Source organism: Cariama cristata, unplaced genomic scaffold (assembly GCF_000690535.1).
Source record: "Cariama cristata isolate BGI_N322 unplaced genomic scaffold, ASM69053v1 scaffold20161, whole genome shotgun sequence".
Lineage (NCBI taxonomy): Eukaryota > Metazoa > Chordata > Aves > Cariamiformes > Cariamidae > Cariama > Cariama cristata.
This window is the reverse complement of record NW_009600084.1, coordinates 22,070-40,000: the sequence shown is the minus strand read 5'-3', so window position 1 is coordinate 40,000 and position 17,931 is coordinate 22,070. Positions and strand designations below refer to the sequence as shown.

Genomic DNA, 17,931 nt, shown 5'->3' with positions numbered 1-17,931 from the left:
AGGAATATGGCAGCAAGAGGTGATAGCTGAATTGCTGCATTATTTGTCTCGCATTACAGTTGAAAATGTGTAGTATTCATGAAGTGTGATCATATTATTGGACAAAAATGAAATACTAAAACCAGCAAGAGACCTATTAAAATAAAATAATTGAACTGAACTGCATTCAGCTGAAATCCAATAGCAGAAGAACACATCTTTCATTTGCAATGTGTCTTGGAGAAAAAAAAAAAAAAAAAAGGCATTTACTAACAGCAGCAGTATTTAATGGTCTTTTAAATCATCTTTTGGAAAACTTCTTTATTGTTTTGATCTGAAACATCATTTAAAGTAATACCCACCTCCGCAGAATCCCTTGAGGCAATTATTGGCCTTTCTGATCTTGCCTTGCTGTGTTAGTTCTGCTTGTGTGTTTGCTTTATGTGAGCTTCCAGAAGCAATTTTCCTCAGAGAAGAAAATGCATAAATCCTTGAAGGTTAACTTGGGAGAACTCTGGCTTTGCTGGATGCCTAAGGAATTTCAATTGCCTTCTGAAACCATCCTGACGCTTTAAAAATAACCCCCATGAAGTCACAAGCAATCACGCTGGCTGCGAGTCATGTTTTCTCTCCCTTTCGAAGTATGTATCAAAGTACAGAGTTCTCTTTAATAGGGAAGTATTTCTTTCCCCCCCTGCTTTTTGTGATTATCCCTGCCTAACGTCACGTACTATCTTCTGTGGCCATTCTGCAAGTAACATGTTGTACCAAGCTGAAGTTCTCAGTAGAGAGGAAAGTGAAATTTTTAGGAAATAAACCTCCTAATTTAGCCCTCTGGTTTGTCTTAAATCTTTGCCTGTGTTTCTGAAGCCTCAGGAAGAATTGTCTGTTTAACATCTCATGTACTGAAATAAAAGAATTAAAGGTTCCCCAATGTAATTTGAAGGAGCAGGCTTTAATATAAACAAAAGCCTCTTTCTCTCCACCCTCTCACTCACAGTGCATTTTGGGTACGGACCTTGTTGCCACAGCCTGTTGTGAGCATAAAAAAATATACGGGGGCTTAAAAAGTGAGATAGAGGATCTAATGGAGAAGAGGTGAACCAGTGCTAATGGGCGGTGGTCCAGAGGGGACCTTTGGTTCAGAAATATCTGCAACTGATGATGGCTGGGAGGAGGAAGGAAGGAGGGAGGGATTACAGTGTGTGTGTGTGTGTGTGTCCTGCCTCCGTGTTCAGGAAAAGAGTATCTCCTACTCATAACTTCTAGAGATGAGGTATGGATTAGTTGAATATCTTTTTGTCTGTCTTTGTGCAACTGCTTTTTGTTTTTACAAACCATGTTGGTTATAAGCCTTATTGCAAGTATGATTTAATTCCACATTTTTCTGCTAATAGTATGTTTAAATATACATAGTAAAGTGCTCTGAAAACCAAAATCCTGTCTTTTGATTAGTAATCTTGGATAGTTTTCTGTGTTTATACAAAGATGCAGTAAAGGTGACTGCCTGCCTTGTCACCGTTAGCCAGCCAGCTTCACCAGCAGGCAAAGCTTTCAGCCCCCTTAGCACATCCCAAGCTGCTCCTCCCCAACACTCTCCTGTGACACATGTGACAAACACAGACAAGATGGGAAGTGATTGATGTCCAAGGCACTATGATGAAAGTTTTCATGCATTAACTGCAAATTTGAAGCTTTCTGTATTGCTGGAAAATGAGCACACGGTCTTCCTTTTGATCTTAGCTTAAGTGACCCTTGGTCCTTCTTCCCTGCCTCTGTGCTTTTTCATCTTTCTTTCTCTCCCTTTTTCCGTGTCCTCTTGTTGGTCTAACAGCAGCGGCAGTCTCTGTGCCTGGGTTTGCAGCCAGGGTCTTAAAATGTTGATATTCTGCATATGCTGGGCTGTGGCTGAAAGCTCATAGATGAGTGTCCCTTTGTGTGTGTATACTTGGTATATAAAGGATGAGGGAATAATAATTAAGACTTGAAGGAAATTTATTTAAAGCAGCCTTCTGAAACTGTCTTAGCTGGTCTGAATTTCCCTGATGCTTGTCTGTTCTTGATTGAACCAGTACATATAATTTTCTTATCCAGGTGTTTTTCTGTAAAGTGAAGAAAATATAATCTTTGATAGCATTGAGATTAAAACCTATGATTTTGGCCTGATTAGATTTGGTAAGGCTATAGCCACCATTGAATGCACACATTCTAGAATAAATTTTTATTAAGCAAGCCTGCCAAAAAATGAGGTTAAGAGACATTTATCGTGCAGAATAAATTTAAATAAAGTGTGAAACAGGGATTTTTTTACTATTTATTGGAGAAGCCTTAACTGTGGCACTGCTGTTAATGCCTCAGTAAAAACTATGAACCTTTTGAACAAAAATGTGGCTGCTGTTCAAAAACGATTCAAGCTGCAATTGCATGGTTTATGTCAGCAAAGGCCATCAACTGAATTGAATTCCTCTTCCTACTCCAGCCTACTTATTTCCCTATACATTACCTTTTAGAGCAATACATAAGAGCTGTCCTAGGTAACTTAGGGGCTTGCTAGCATGTTGTGAAGTGAGTCTGGACCACTTGCCTAAATCCCAGCTGGGCTGGTAGCAGCTCTATCAGGCTGTTGAAAAGTCTCTGCAAGGTGCACTGGTGAAGTTCAGGGGAGGATGTGCCTGAAAATATATAATTGTTTCTCTTGACCTCTTTCACTGTCAGAAGAATTTACTCCTGGCCAAGGTGAGACAATAGGGGATGCACTCAGTCACGTGTAGGTTCACATCCCTTGGGAAAGTTGGCTTCTAGTGTTGCCTTTTGGAACAGGAGGAGCACTTTGAAGGCTCTCCCTCTCTTCCCTTTTATTTCTTCAGATGGAAAGTACAAAGGAAGCTTTAGTTCTTCGTTTATGAACAGACTAATTTAGCTAGAATATAAGGAGTTTCATGCTGACACACATTCAAACAAGTTTTGCTGGATGCTTGTTATTTTGTATCAGATGGCTGATGGAATTCCTGAGGAATGCCTGGAAAAATGCCTGGAGTTATCACTAGGGCTATGTTTTAGAGAAACACCCAGTGTAGTAGAATCACTGCAAAAGATTTTGCTGAGTGGTAAATCAAAACTGAGGCTTTCATAGATTTTGGGTGTTTCCTTCCCCACCCACCCCACCTCCTTCCAATCTAAGCTGTTTTGTAGCACTTAAGGAAGAAAATAAATGTAATAACTGTCAGTTAATTGCTTTGTTTTTTTTTTTCTTTTAACAAAATTAACGAAGATTAAAGAATTTCAAGAAGTCTGTGTAATTTGCATTCAGTGGTATAGGATTCTTCCTTACCTCTCTGATTTTAGAGTACTGTGGGCACGATATATGTGAATGAGAACAAAACTGGGTGTTTTTACATGATGCTTAAGTAAATGAGACAAAGACTATTCAGTAGTGAAAATAATTTCACAAAGCAATGAAAATGAGTCGTAATGACTTAATAGATGGGTCATTTTGGAGGGTGTTTTCCTTTCTTCAGTCATGTCTACCTCTTCTTTTAAGTAGCGTTAGTTTTAAGCTGTTTGTTCTTGGGCTACATTTCAGGGGGATTATTTTTAATGATAAATGGCTTGTTATGATGCAGTGGATAAAAAGAATGTGCTTGTAAAGCAAAAGTAACAAAATAAAATTGTAGCTCAGATAACTATACCTATTTCTTTTCTCCTTTCTTAGCTGTGCATGCCCAAAGGGCTGTCTTTCAGGACGCAGGCAGATAACAGAGATCCACAGCTCCATTCGTTCATCATCACCAGAGAAGATGGCTCTCGTACGTACGGGTTTGTGCTCACGTTCTACGAGGAGGTCACGAGCAAGCAGATATGCACAGCCATGCAAACGCTCTACCAGATGCACAACGCAGAGCAATACAGCAGCGTCTGTGCCTCCTCCTCATGCAGCATGGACTCCCTGGCCAGCAGTATCGACGAGGGCGACGCCACGTCCCTCGCCAAGCTCCAGCGGTACAACTCCTACGACATCAGCAGAGACACACTGTACGTCTCCAAATGCATATGCCTCATCACCCCTCTGCCCTTCATGCAAGCCTGCAAGAAATTCCTGATCCAGCTCTACAAAGCGGTGACCTCCCAGCAGCCGCCACCTCTGCCCCTGGAGAGCTACATCCACAACATCCTCTACGAGGTGCCCCTGCCACCCCCGGGGAGGTCGCTGAAGTTTTACGGGGTTTATGAGCCCATCATTTGCCAGAGACCTGGGCCCAACGAGCTGCCACTCTCTGACTACCCGCTGCGGGAGGTCTTCGAGCTGCTGGGCCTGGAGAACCTGGTCCAGGTTTTCACCTGCGTTCTTCTGGAGATGCAGATCCTTCTGTACTCACAAGGTAGGCACTCGTCCAGCGATGCATGTTGGGTCTGTTCCCAGCAAGCAGTTCCTGGGCAGCTGTGGCCACAGGAGCTACTATAAAGCTGTTGATTTTCAGCAGATATGTGAAATGCAACAACGTAATGAAAAAACGTAAAAGAAATGAGTCTGTCCTGATGAAAGCACTGAATAATTGTTTCCTCTAGGCAGTCTAGGTGCCGCTTGTTTAATTATGCATTGTATTTATCACTTGTGACAGCTAGCAATAGAATTCACTTAATTATTATCCTTATATTGCCCTTGATCATGCTGCAAGACAGCATGAAACTAATCCTATCTTCTGCAAAAATACCAGCAGAAAGTAATGCATCTTGCAGAAAGCACTCTTGCTACTTTCTTTTTCAAATTTCAGCAGCGTATTGAAGTTTGGTGAGATTTCCTCCATCCCCTGTGGTGGATATGTTCTGGTTAAAGCACTGAGATGAGTTTTAGCACTTAAGAGGCTGAAGTTTTAATGCTGAGTTGGAACTGAGTGGAGTTACAGGGCATGCCTTCGTAGTCCTACTTGAGGTTATTGGGAACTTTTCTGACAAGGATGCTGGTACTTCTTTTTGAGACACTTTAGACTGCAATTGGCAAAGGCTGGCTACATTGGCAGAAGTTGCTTGCACAGAGCCTGTCAATGTTGAAGTATGCCAGCAAGCTTTTGAAAATCTGGCCTGTACCTTTTCTCTTCTGGCTATGTCTTTCTGCAATAGTGCAATACTGTGCTGCAGGTTTTGGGAATCTTGACTTAGCGCTGGACATGCTCTGAGGTTTTACACCCCTATTACTGTTTCCTGTATGATGTCGGCAGCTGTGAGTCTGGCCCTGGTGATATTTGGGTACCAAAAGGTATGTGCTGCAACTGTTGCAATGCACCAGAGTGCCCAAACAAGTCAAGTTCAAGTTTCCTTCTGACTTTCAAGGGGTTGTCCAGAGTTTTTTGGAGGTTCCTCTGTGTCTCGCTGGATACCTGTCCATATTATCTGAGTTTCCAAATGGCTTCTGTGATGCTGACCCTAAATCAGTGAAATGTGTCTCAGGGAAAAGGTTTGGGGTGGGTGGTTTCATCAGACTAGAATGAACAACATGAAGCTGGGGGTATGCATACCTTTTAACAAAAAGAAGAAAATATGCTGAATGCCTAGACTTCTCAAGAGATGTGGTTCAAGCAACAGACAGCTTGAAATGGAGAGGAGAGAGAGGATGGGAAGTCGTCTAAAATGAGTTCGGGTAATGAACCTTCAGGATCCCAAAGTGAACACTTAGGTTTGTCATAGAAAAGAAAAGGTCAGTAAGTGTGTAGTAGTAATACTGATGAATAAATGACTGAGAATGGGGAAGAATGTTTAGGCAGGTAGAAGGAGGGTAGTTCTTCTGCAAATGACTGAATTTGAAGGATTGCTAGTTCTTTGTGGAGCACTTCAGATGGACTCCAGGGGTTTGCTTTAAAGAGCTGAAAATGAAGGGCTCTATCTGCTCTCGGTTTGAAGTGTGAGCAGAAATCCTGCTGTTAGTTTTGATTAGGCTGCTTTTCCCCTCCCGTCTGCTTCTGTGTGTGTATGCTTACCTCTTTCTTCATCGGTTTGAATCGTGCTGCCTTTCCCACTTGACACCAGGGTTCGACATTAAGCAGCAACACCACTGAAATGCCTCCCCATCCCTGCTTACCGACTCACTGAAAACTGAGATTTTATTTATTTTTTTTTTTACTGTAAGCTAGTAGCATTAGGAAAAAATCTGCTTGTCAGATTACATTTTAGTAATATTTTGTGCAAATGGAGAGCAACTTGCATGTGCATTACTTTTGTAGTAGTCCTTGAGACAGATACAAAATATCTACTAAATAATTTTGACTCAGTTTTCAGTGCCACCAGAAGTTAGATAAATAAGTATTTTTCTTCCAATTACTGGCTAGAACTTAAGGATTTACTTGCGTTGTTTATTTTCACTGTGGGCTTTTTTTTTAATAAAAATGAGATAGTGAGAATTAATCCTCTCCACTCTCCAAAATTCAGATTTCCCCCCTGCCCCCCCGCCATTACTGGTGAATCTAGGGATGTCCTTGACATGACTTTTACTTCCCTATCTAATATAGACACAACTTGATGGCGCATGGGGAAAAGCATACAGTTGTATTAGGGAAATTCTGTGATTATGTAAATAGCATCATAATGCTGGTTCCCAGAGGTGAGGAATGTGGAGTGGAGGTCAAGTGCAAAGCCTCAGTTTTGGCATATCCTGATAGCTGAGTTCTTGGCTAAGTGCACTGTGGCTTCTTTTAAATGTCAGTCTTCCAATTCCTGAAAGAGAAAACAGAGCAGCTCTTTTCCTATCGGGAGATATAACCAGCCTAGACACTACTGAAATCTCCTCTCTAAGCTTTGAGATCCATCAGGGAGAAACGCTTTCTTAACTCCCAAATTCTTTCAAGGCAAAAGAGGAAAAGTTTTTGGCTTACGCATCTCTTGTTCCAAAGTAACGAATGAGAGAGTGATTTTGCGAATTTGTCCTTCCTTCCCTTTCTGCTTTAAAGAGGATGGACTCGCTGGACAGTGTTTCCAGTGGCCTGGCCTTGCTGCAACCTTCCCAAATTCGGCCAGAGATTAGTAGAAAATGGTCTTGTGTCCACAGGGTGGAATTTCAAGCAAGACAGTATTATTCACCCAAAGTCAGAATTCACTGAAATGCTACCATACTCAAGAAATCAGAGCACTGGACCAAAACCTACTTCAGTGAGGGAGCTGCTAATAACATGTATGGGAAATGTTAGCTGACTTTTTTGTGGTTCTCCTAGCCCTGTTGGAAGGAAGCTTTTTATTCAAGCTTGCCAAAAAATTTGTTCCTCTTTTTAAAGAATAAAGACTTCTTCTGGAAAGTTGCATGAAAAAAAGTTGTTGCACAACCCTGACCATACAATGAGGCTGCTGGCTCTCTACTGAGAACCTTAAACTTCTCACTAAATGTCTGTCCGCTAAAGGCAGATTGCTTTTTGAGGCCAAGAAAGAGCAGGAGAGTTACAAAAACTGCAAACACTGGGTACAACTAGTCGAACAACTTTATTTCCAAACTTTATAGCCTGCGGGAAGGATGCTGGTCAAGTGGAGTTGCACCTGGTTGCTGACACAGTTGGTGACAACAGCAGCAAAGGGCTGGCAGAAAGGTAGCACAGAGACTGTATTGGCTTTTCTGGCATGTATTTTCTCTAGTGAACTGGGAGTTGGTGATGAAAAAGTTTCTTTTTAACCATGGATCTGAGGCATAATTTTTCCAGCAGCCTGAACAAAGGCATCTAACTAAATGAAGAGGTGAGAGTGTTGGGTGACTTTACTCACCTTGCCTTGGATGCGTGATACGAGAATGTCTGGCACAGCTCTGCCATGGGGACAGGACCAATTGGTAGCTGTTTGTACCGTGGCTGCTACTGTCAGCTTTGGGTATCTAGTTGCTCTGTTCATGGTGTTTTACAGGTGAGTGGTATCCCATCACTTGGGAAAATGAAGGGGTTGTAGTGGACTGTAACTTCACTTTGCAGCTGTGGTGGTCAAGCAGAGAGGAGGAAAGACTGATGTAAAAGAATGATGAGCTCATTTTTTAAGCTCTTTCGTTCTCAAATGTTTTGGACTGCAGGCAACTACCTTAATCCCCAATTTGTCTCAAGTTTATGGTTTAGACTTTAAAGCAGCCTGGTGCTGTGGAGCTCTCACTGTGGCTTTGCAAACCACGGTTTGGGAACTGCTGGTGTGGATAGTTCTGTCCTTCTGGGCCAAAAGCCAGTACGACCAAAGCATTTCAGTCTGAAGCTGTGAAATGTCTGTGCAGCTTGGGAGCAGCAAACGGTGCTGTGCCAGCATTAGGGCAAAATGCAGAACAAGGCAAGGTTAGCTGATAACTGGCAGAGACCTGTGCTTGTGCCTAAATGGCAAGGCTGAAAAGACAAGCCCTTACTGTTCCTGGAGACAGCGTGGACTTCCAGGGAGTTAATCAAAATCACTGTTGGTGGGTAGATGTAACAGACTGCTCTAAGTGCCGACTTTGGCCTGCAAAGGTGTTACAGAAAGCTGTACCTGAAAGCACTAGAAGCAGGACTCCTGTGGCTTCAGGTTACCTCTTCCTGCATGTAGAGAATACTTTTAAGTTTAAATAGGGCTAAATTTTAACAATAGGGCTTTGAAAACCAAGGGGAGAGATTAGATTTTTTTTTCCCCCCCGCAATTCTTCAGAGTGCAGTCTTTGTTTTGCAGACTTATAAACTTCATCCTCTGAAAATCAAAGCTTGGATTATGATGTCTTCCTGTGACTTTCAAAGGAAGGATGTAAGAACTACCAGACTCCCAATAAAGCAGAAAAAAATGATATAGAGTCATACTTGTTATCACTAACCAAGGCACACAGTGTAGCACACATCTAACGTTGTGTAAGCTTGGAGCTTACAGACTTTCATTTATGAAACAGACTTGCTGTTGTAGTTTTATTATAGTTTATTCAATTGTAGAAATTAATACTCTTGCAAGTGCCCTTTATTTTATTCAGTGCACAGCTCTCCCGTGTGACCATGGAGATATAAGGATATTGTGAATGTCCAGGCTTCCAGCAGTGTCTAAGTTAATAACACACTGCGATAGCTGCTACAATTTCCCAAGGATCGGTAACAAAACGCCACTGGCATAAGATGTCTGCTGAAGAGAGATGAATTAAACTGTGGGCTCTGTGGAAACCTCGGCAATCCATTTTGTATGTCTGCCTGTCTAGGGATTTAAACATGAGAAGGAACATGGGAACGAGACAAAGATAAACTTCTTAGAGCTTAGGCTGTTTCTACTCATTATAATTTTGAGTATTTCCCAAGCTGTTTTTCAAAGGGCTTGAGTAAATGCTCCTCAAAGAATGAAATATTCTTTGCACTATTTTTTTTTTTCAGTCTTAGAAATTACAATACAAATGACTATGCATATATATAGTCATCACCTAGGAAAAGGTAGTGTCTGAAAGACCTTTCTTACGAAGTCTGTTTTGGGCGAGATTTTTTAAAACGAATACATGCATGATGTGTTTGCCTTTTACAGCATTTTTACACCAAATAGTTCCATAGAAAACCTCTGCTTTTCTGTTTGTTATTTAAATAGATGCACTGCACACTAGTATTCATCAAAACTAATGGGAAGCTATGGCAGAGAACAGTTTACATGGGAACAAAATGCGTCTCTGTGAAAGAGGTTTGGGTTTAGGGCCTCAGCAGAACCACAGTCAGAGGAGACTGCAGTGCATGTTCACCTGCAAAGGAGACAAGTAATTGGATAGAATAATCAGGGAATCAAACATACTCTTCGTTTTTACCTTAGTGAAAAGACAAAACCATTTTTTAATTAGAAGTTGCTCAGTTTTTTAGCTGAAGTCAATATGGCCTGAAAAGTCAAGATTTTAAAGCACGGCAAACAAGGAGAAGGAGCTAGTACAGGTCTGTACCACAACCCTACTCCTGTTTGCATTCACAATTAACTGTAGAGGAAGACTGAGCAACTGCTTTTAGCTCTGTGCATACACACACGCTCCACCACCTCTCCACTTTTTAAAATTGGATCTTATTATTTGCCATTATAAAACATCTTTACCTTTTAAGAACAAGGGGAAGAAAGTTAAATTAAGCCTTTACATTCCAATTATGGCAAATGCCAGATAAACAACACAGCAGTCAAAAGTGGTCTTGAGCAAAGTTGTTGCCTGCTGGAGTCTCTGCCCTCCCCACCACCCTGCTGCCCTGGCACAGAGCTGCTGCCCACCAGGAGGCTGCTCTGCCCCAGCAGCCGTGGGGACGAGCAAGGGGCTCCCCGTGTCATCAGGGCCATCTTCCTGTGTCCTGCTGCTGCCTTATCAGCTTTGACACAGACTTTTGCCCTGCTCTAGGAGGCTTAACCATGCTGGTAATGGGAGCTAATTCAAGTTTTCCTGTGGATTAATTCTTAAGGTGGCTCTTAATCATCAACGAATTTATGCTGAACCACTGATGGCAGGCTGTGACACGGATAAATTGTATAAATGGAAATTTATTGAAGTGGAAGTGATTTTTTTTCCATTAAGTGTTTGCCAACAAGGGAAAATGGGAAGAATTGGCCTCGGTGAATATTGGCCTCAGGATGTTTCCCTTGGGGCAGAGCTGACCCCCAGTCTGAGAGGCTAATTTTTAGTTCAGGCAATTAGATGAAGGCTCATCTTGATAATCCTGTTTAAGAAAATATGTATTTTCAGATTGGCATAAATTGCCACTCTGCTTTTATCTTGTAACTCATGTGCTGTGTCGCTTGCTGGTAAATCCACTCTTCCGTTGGGGATAAAGGGTGTTGAGATGCTATGGGTCGTTTCCCCAGGACAGTCTGCTGGTTACAACCCCACGTCACTGACCTGTCCAAATTCCCTGAAGGCAGCACTGGTGCAAGGTGATTTCTATGGGAAATAAACATTTCCTGAAGCATTTTTGTGCATTTTATCTGAATATCTCTTGAAAATCACCTGGTCTGGCTTGTCAGTCATCGCAGCTGCTGGTATAGAAACCAGATAAAAGATGGAAGCTTCCAGAGCGCTTTGAAGTCTGTAACACTTACATGCATTGCTTATGTGGAGCTATTGAGATCTGATTTGAAAACCTTTGCTTTCATAAACAATTTTTGTCTCAGATGTGAATTTCAGATTTCCTTTTTCATCTGCAGTATGCTATATATAAACATTATAGATCTGAAGGTGCCAAGCCCCTAGACAGGTCTCATAACTGTTGTGTGCCATTCCTGGCTCATGCTCAGAGCTCAAAGCAAAATACCAAATTTATTTTCCAGTTTTTCCAATATACCTGGCTCAGCTAACCCATATCATGTTACAAAAAGTAGCAACTGAACAGCAATTGCTTATAATACTTTGACTGAAGAGGTAGCATGTGGAAAAACTGTTAGTCACAAGAATGTTTTAAAGCCAGTTCAGGTGTTCCCCTCAAGAATTAGCTCTTACTCATTAAGGATCATTGATTTTTATTTTTTTTTCCTCTCTCTGTTGTTGGCTTTGTTTTCTTTAAAACTATTGCTTAGAATCATTTTGTTCCTTTTGATAAGGTACTCTTTGAGAACACCATCTTCCAGGGTATGTATTTAAATATGTGGCTTTGAAAAGCTGCAGTTATACTTCACACATGTTCAAAGAGCAGAGAGGAAAGGAAGTGGTGTCCAGGTAACCCATCTTTTCAAATGCTTCCAAGTGCTTTCAAATTGTATGTAAAGTGGGACTTGGAAAAGAAGGAGGAAGCGCTATCTATTTTTAAAGCATCGTACTGGCTTTAGAAGATCCAGGCTGCAACTCCAACTCTGCGGTAGGCTTTCTACCTTACCTTTGGTAGGTTACTAGAACAGAGAGTTGGAAAACGGCCAAACTGTTCTTTCATCAGGAAGGCCGGGTGTGTTGAAACTGGAATAATAACCTACTCATCACAGCAAGATCGCCGTTTCTAGTTTGAATGAGGGTGTGTGTGCTCTTACACATGCCTTATACTCAAAAATCCTGTGGTTGGGTATCTGCTGAGAAGGTCTCAGGTGAAATTCTCTTCTATTTGATCATGGCCAAAGATTTGAACGTATTCTGGAGATAGCACTTGAACGAGGGAAGTCTTAGCTGTTCTGGGCAGGGGTAACATTGATGTCCCTTTCCTCTGTCAAAGGATCTTAGTTTTGCTTTGCTGCAGCATGGGAAGGATTTTGAGATATCAGAGTCCTTTGTAGCAGGAAAAGTAATTTTTATGTTGAGTTTTGTGAATTGCTTAACATCTCAGAGCTTCTACGCCCAATCTGTAAAATGAAAGGAGAAGGATTGTTTTGTTTTGTTTTTCTCAGTCACTGCCTGTGTTTGGACTTTAAGCTCTTTGGGATAGATATTTCTGCATGCAGAGTATGTGTTGTAATATCGTGCTGATTGGTTATTGTCCTGTTATTGTATTATGGAGAATCAACATCAAGACAAATATTTGTCAAATTTTGTACTCTTTCAGAAAAACATTTATAGTGAATTGATGTTCAAATGCTGAAACCATTTCCATCTGCAGCACAAAATAGTGATTCATAATTATGCAGGAATCTCTCAGGATTTGCATTTTAAGCATTACGTTGTATGTTGTGAGCCATGTGAATGTTGCCAGACCTTTGTAAAGGGTGGCTGAAGCGTGGTGCTCGTGGAGCAGAACTGCCGACGCACGACGGAGTGGGTTACTTGTCCTGCGCAGGGAAGGGAAGATGCAGGGACTTGGCCAGGGGTCCCCGGCAGATGCTGCCAGAAAAAGGGATTGGATCCAGAGTCTTTGAACTCCACTCTGTTGCCCTGTTCTTTACTTGGGGAGAAGGTAAGCATGAGGGACCCATGCCAAATCCAGCTAAGCAGTTGTTAGGAGGCAGCAGTTGCAATAGAAGCCATAGGGGCCACTTTGCCCTGGGATTATCCTCCTTGAGCAGTTTCTCTTGGAAAATGTCCTGTGTACAAAACAGATTTAACTCTGAACATGAAGAATTTGCTGTAGGGGCTGTGCTCGATGGTGTTCCCTGTCCTGGAGAACACAGGATAGTTCCCTGTCCCAAGAAAGCAGGGTGAGGGCTGCAGGTATAGCTGCCAAGCAAAATAAATAGTGTGGTATAAGCCGTCATCGCTGTGGGAGTGGGGAGAAATGAAAACTGAAAGTGAGAGAGTGATATAGCAATGCATGTAAGAGAGGTGGAGCAATCAGATGGAAAGGAGATCCAGGGTAAGAGAAATTTAAAGCTAAAATCCCATCTGCACACCGCAGAGAAACACATCTGGTGTTTGGGACATTCAGTAAGTCTCCAGAACTTCTCGGTCCTTTCTTCACTGTCCTGAGCCGCACAGCAAAGAGAAGGGAGGTCACTGCCCTAGGCTTAGGTCTCCACTGTCTGCTACTTATTTCTGTACCCAGGGTTGATTTTGCATGGATCAGATCTTTGCTCTGGTGGCAGCAGCTGCTGCTGTGGGCCATCACCGTGGGCTGTGACCTACTGCTCATGCATTTAAAGCCGTCAGTAGTAGCCATGTTGGCATCACAGGGCCTTCTGCTACATCCAGCATAGCATACACTGCATGAGGTGGGTGAGCCCCGAGAAGAGGAAGGGATTTATTCCGCAAATCTCAGGAAATTGCCTTGATTTAAGCCATTCATCACTCTGAGTTTATGACCTTCTGTGGACATCACCCAGACAGTGATTTTATTTTTTGTATCTTTTCCGGATGTTTCTTCATGTCAGATGGATGGGAAACAGGACTGTTGTGTCCTCGCTCTGCTCAACGAACAGACCTTTCTCAAAAGGCACTCCCTAAACTGGCAAATACTATCTAATCCCCTATTCTAGTTCTAAAGGTTGGAGTAGGATCAGAGAATAGTTTTTCTACCTGGGCCTGTCATTCATAAAACAACAAACAAAACTTGGCTTGCAGTTGGAGATTGTTATCAAAGATGGTGGGATAGGATCTGGAAATGCTCCCTCCCTTGATGCAAACACACACAGTCTATACAAACCCTGTTTTTTCCATCCCCTTCCATTCTTTCCCTTCTTCCTTTTTTTTCTGTTTGCCTCCCTTTTTTATCTCTCTGATTTGGGGAAATGGAGGAATCCCTTGTTTCTAGGTTGTCCTCAGTAACCACATAAGCTTTCCTCAAATGCTGATAGGTACAAGAATCTCTCCATGAAAAAAGACTTTATGTCTTACAGGACAGCTGTCTAACTTTGTACAGGCTTGAAAGTAAATGCAAAGTAACTAGAGTGTCTTACTTCATTAAACAAGTATCAAAAGAACAAATATTATCAGTGGCATCAAAGAAAAGTGAGCATGCATTTCCAGAGTGGAATGCCCTTATCCAAAAAGACACTTGCAACTTTGCTGTGAAGACCTGTTGTTTCTCATGGCTATGTAGATCAGAACAGACTTTGAAACCATCTTATGCATACTAAAACATGCTACTTTCTGTATTTGATTTTTTTTAAAAAACATTTAAAGCTTTCAGAGTTATGAAATGTTATGAGATGCCTAAGCTTCCCCAGTAGGTATTGTAAGTTGATTTTGTGTAAGTGCTCCTCAACAAATAGCCGATGGACGTGTATAATTATAGACCATTGCATAGGGAGGGATTCATAAATGGCTGATCTGTAGCTGGGAATGGTTTTGAGATGTAACCTTGAGACTGACTTGTATGTATGAAAATAATTTTGAAGATTGAGTGACTAGCTATTAGTAAGACAAGATGAAAAATGTTTTTGCCCTGCTGGCTGACCTTCTGCAGATCAAGGCTGGTTTTCCACAGAGAGGTGCTAGCAAGATGGAGAATGGGTTATGCAATTTGTTGTTTTAATTTGCATATTTATTCAAATGCATCTTCCCAGCCACCTCCTAATAGCTGAGCAGTGTCAGATGACAGTGCTTTTGCGGTTGCTGATGTCTGCTAGGGTATCAGGCTGGCGCATTCAGGAAATGGGAAGGGCAAGGCTGGGTTCCTCTCCAGGCAAAAGCAGGCAGTGGGGCTGTAGTAAAAAAGCCTTCTTACCTGACTCAAAACCAGAGTGTTCATGCATATATCTTTAATTTCATGCAGTGGGGCAGAGGGGCTGGGAGGGATGGGCAACAACCCAAGTGTTACCAAGGATCCGGGTCTAGCCTTGGTGAGAGTGAAAATCTTTTGGTGGCTTAAGCTAAATCTCATGAGACTTGCCTGGCACTGATGAGAACTGATTTTGGATACAGCCATAGAGGAGGCATCCCTTCTGCCGCTCTTGCTGGGTACTGATGATGTGCCCATGCACTGAAGCTGGGGGGAACAACTCCTTTTGCAAGTAGTGAAGAGCAGCTCTCACAAGTGGTGGAGGCCCAGGACGGGAATCAGAACTGGCTTCCCCTCTTGTCTGTGCCGTGCACCTCGTGCAAGTTCAAAGTCACTTACAACTTGCACTTTGGTGTTGCTGCCTTAACCACTAACATTAAATGAGATGTGCAGCTTCTTCAGGATAAGTTAAGATTCCTAAGGAACTGGGCTTTAGGTACTTTCATGTTCTTAGAAATTTGGGGGTAGCTGTTATCAATGCACCAGCTGCTGTAATATGGAGTAGAAGCAATCATCTGGTTTCAGATTCACCAGCAGCTTACAAGACCCCATGGGTCTTTACCTGTCCTGATGGATTGCCTTGCAGTTTGAGGTTCGCCGTGAAGATAACCATCTCTTTAATACCAACATGTTATTTATTTGTTTATTTATTTAGTTAGTTTTAAAAACTGTGTTCTTAAATTTAGATTCCCTCAATTATATTAGTAAGCTGTGATATTGCATCATGCCAGCTGGATATTTGAGAAATAATTTGCTCTTACCCAAATTCTGAAATATTCTTGCAGCTCAGCTGGATCGAATTAAATTTTAATTTAAAAAATAATGTGTGATGTGTTTATTTGAGCCAAAACATTGCAAAGCAATGAACTAGTAGATTAAATACAAATTTGGTAAAATAATGCAATATAAATATGCTAGCTATACAGAATATTTTTGAGAACTAAATTTCTGTTAGGCTTCTGTTTGGGTTTTACTTAAAAGCAATGTTTGTTAAACACTTGGGAACCATAAACTTCTGCTGGTATGTGGCCAAGACAAGCCTTCTGGAAAGTATACTCAGACTTAGAAGTAGTAGCAAGTGAAGCAGAAGCAGGCAGGCAGGAGCAAGCAAGAAACTACAGTGTTTCCTTGAAGTTCACTTCTTTCTCCTCCTTTTCCCTTGTAAAAATATAAGCCTTTTATAGAATTAGAGTATTATTATCCTGTACTATAGAGAGAACTTTTGGAATCCTTTCAGTAAATGAATTTAATGATGGAATGGGTCTAGATAAGATATGAGTATTTATGTTCAGTAGTTTCTTCCTGGGGGTAGTGAGTTTTGACGAATTAAATAATGTTTAAGGTTTTTAAGTACTGTCTTATTCTCAGAACATCTTACCATATAAACATGGTTTCTGTCTTGTTTTGTCACTCATGTCCTTGCCAACCAGATTTCAAAAGTGAAACACAAAAGCGAAAGATAATTCAGTGTCTGTCTCTCTCTCTCCCTGTCTAGATTATCAGCGTCTGATGACGGTGGCAGAGGGGATCACGACGCTGCTGTTCCCGTTTCAGTGGCAGCACGTGTATGTCCCCATCCTTCCTGCCTCTCTCCTGCATTTTCTGGATGCTCCTGTTCCCTACTTGATGGGGCTGCAGTCCAAAGAGGGAACCGACCGCTCCAAGCTGGAGCTGCCTCAGGAGGTCAGCCTCTGCCTTCAGGGTTGCCATCCTGAAATGTGTTATTAATATTTGTGTGAATCCCTGCTAGAAAATGCCATGCCTGGTGTTAGGAGGCTTCTCTGGCATGGTGAAGACTGTTTGCCAGCAGGAGTGAGATAGTAGGGGAAGCCTCTGCAGTCCTTCTCGGTCCCTTTCTGAATTTAAATGAGTACTACTTAATTGTATTGACTTCTAAATGCTTCTCCTTCTGCTTCTTGCTGTGACACTGAAAGTTCCCTACATGACACGCTTCACTGGGTTTTGTTACCCTTTGTCAGTGTCACAGTCCTGTTGACAGAGGGCTAAAGAGCGTTTCATTCAGGGATGGTCTTTATGAATCTGGATCTTGTGTGCAGTTGCTAGATGGTGTAAACCTGTCCCTGTCCCCCTGCTGCTGCTGCTAAGTGTGCTCCGTCCTGCCAGCCTTGTCCCACCCTCAAGTGAGCCCACGTGTTCCTGGCTGGGTTGAGGTCTATTACTGGACCAGCGTCCTGGCCTCCAATCAGCCAGATTTGCATTAATACTGTGCCTGTGAACCACTTAGAGGCATACATGCATATGTACTTTCAAAATATTGACTCCAATGATGGTCTTTTGAAGATCTTCTGTCCTGCTATGCAATGTGAAGTGAAAAATTTGCCTGGTCTATCACTTTTTTCCATGAAGGAAAAAAAGGAAGGAAAGGTTGTCTCCGTAATCTAGGTGTTGAAATCACTGGTGGTAGAGAGTGAAGTGGAGATTTTTCTCCTCAAAATTTGACCAAGATGATTAAAACTGCTTCGCATTTTAACCTGGCCACTGATCAGTCTTCATACTGCAAAGTCTTTGGGATACGGCTAGCCTGTCTGTTTGAGATGGTGACTGGACCCATCTCTTGAGCTTGCCATGCATTTTAACTTGGCTTTCTTTTTAAAATCAGCGGGAACCCTAAGAATAACTGTTTGTGTGGCTGTAATGTCTCATGACAGTGTCAGCACTGTGCTCGGCTCCATGTGGGACCTCTCCTAGGGGCAGAGTCCCTAAGGCTTCCAAATAGGTGCCCTCGCTGAGAAGGCAGGTAGGAGCAGCAGCAGAGGAGAATATGCAGGAGGAGGATTTTGTAAGTGGAAGTGGAGGGATAAACACAGGGCAAGGATAATACATTTTTTAACAAACATCTGTTTTCAGTATTAGGTGGAGGTGACTGATTCTTAGCCTCGGTGGCATGTAACAGTGCAAA

The 17,931-nt window shown here is 42.1% G+C and overlaps 1 protein-coding gene across 1 annotated transcript in view; it reads left to right on the top strand.

The window, feature by feature from the left end:
* Positions 1–3,682: 3,682 nt before the first annotated feature.
* Positions 3,683–17,931, top strand: part of LOC104169108 (DENN domain-containing protein 5B) — a gene marked incomplete at its 3' end in the record, with an annotated part of 36,171 nt that continues 21,922 nt past the window's right edge. The window contains exons 1-2 of the mRNA XM_009709923.1: positions 3,683–4,358; positions 16,507–16,694. Coding sequence (XP_009708225.1) covers positions 3,698–4,358; positions 16,507–16,694 — 849 coding nt within the window. The remainder of the gene's footprint in view (positions 4,359–16,506; positions 16,695–17,931) is intronic.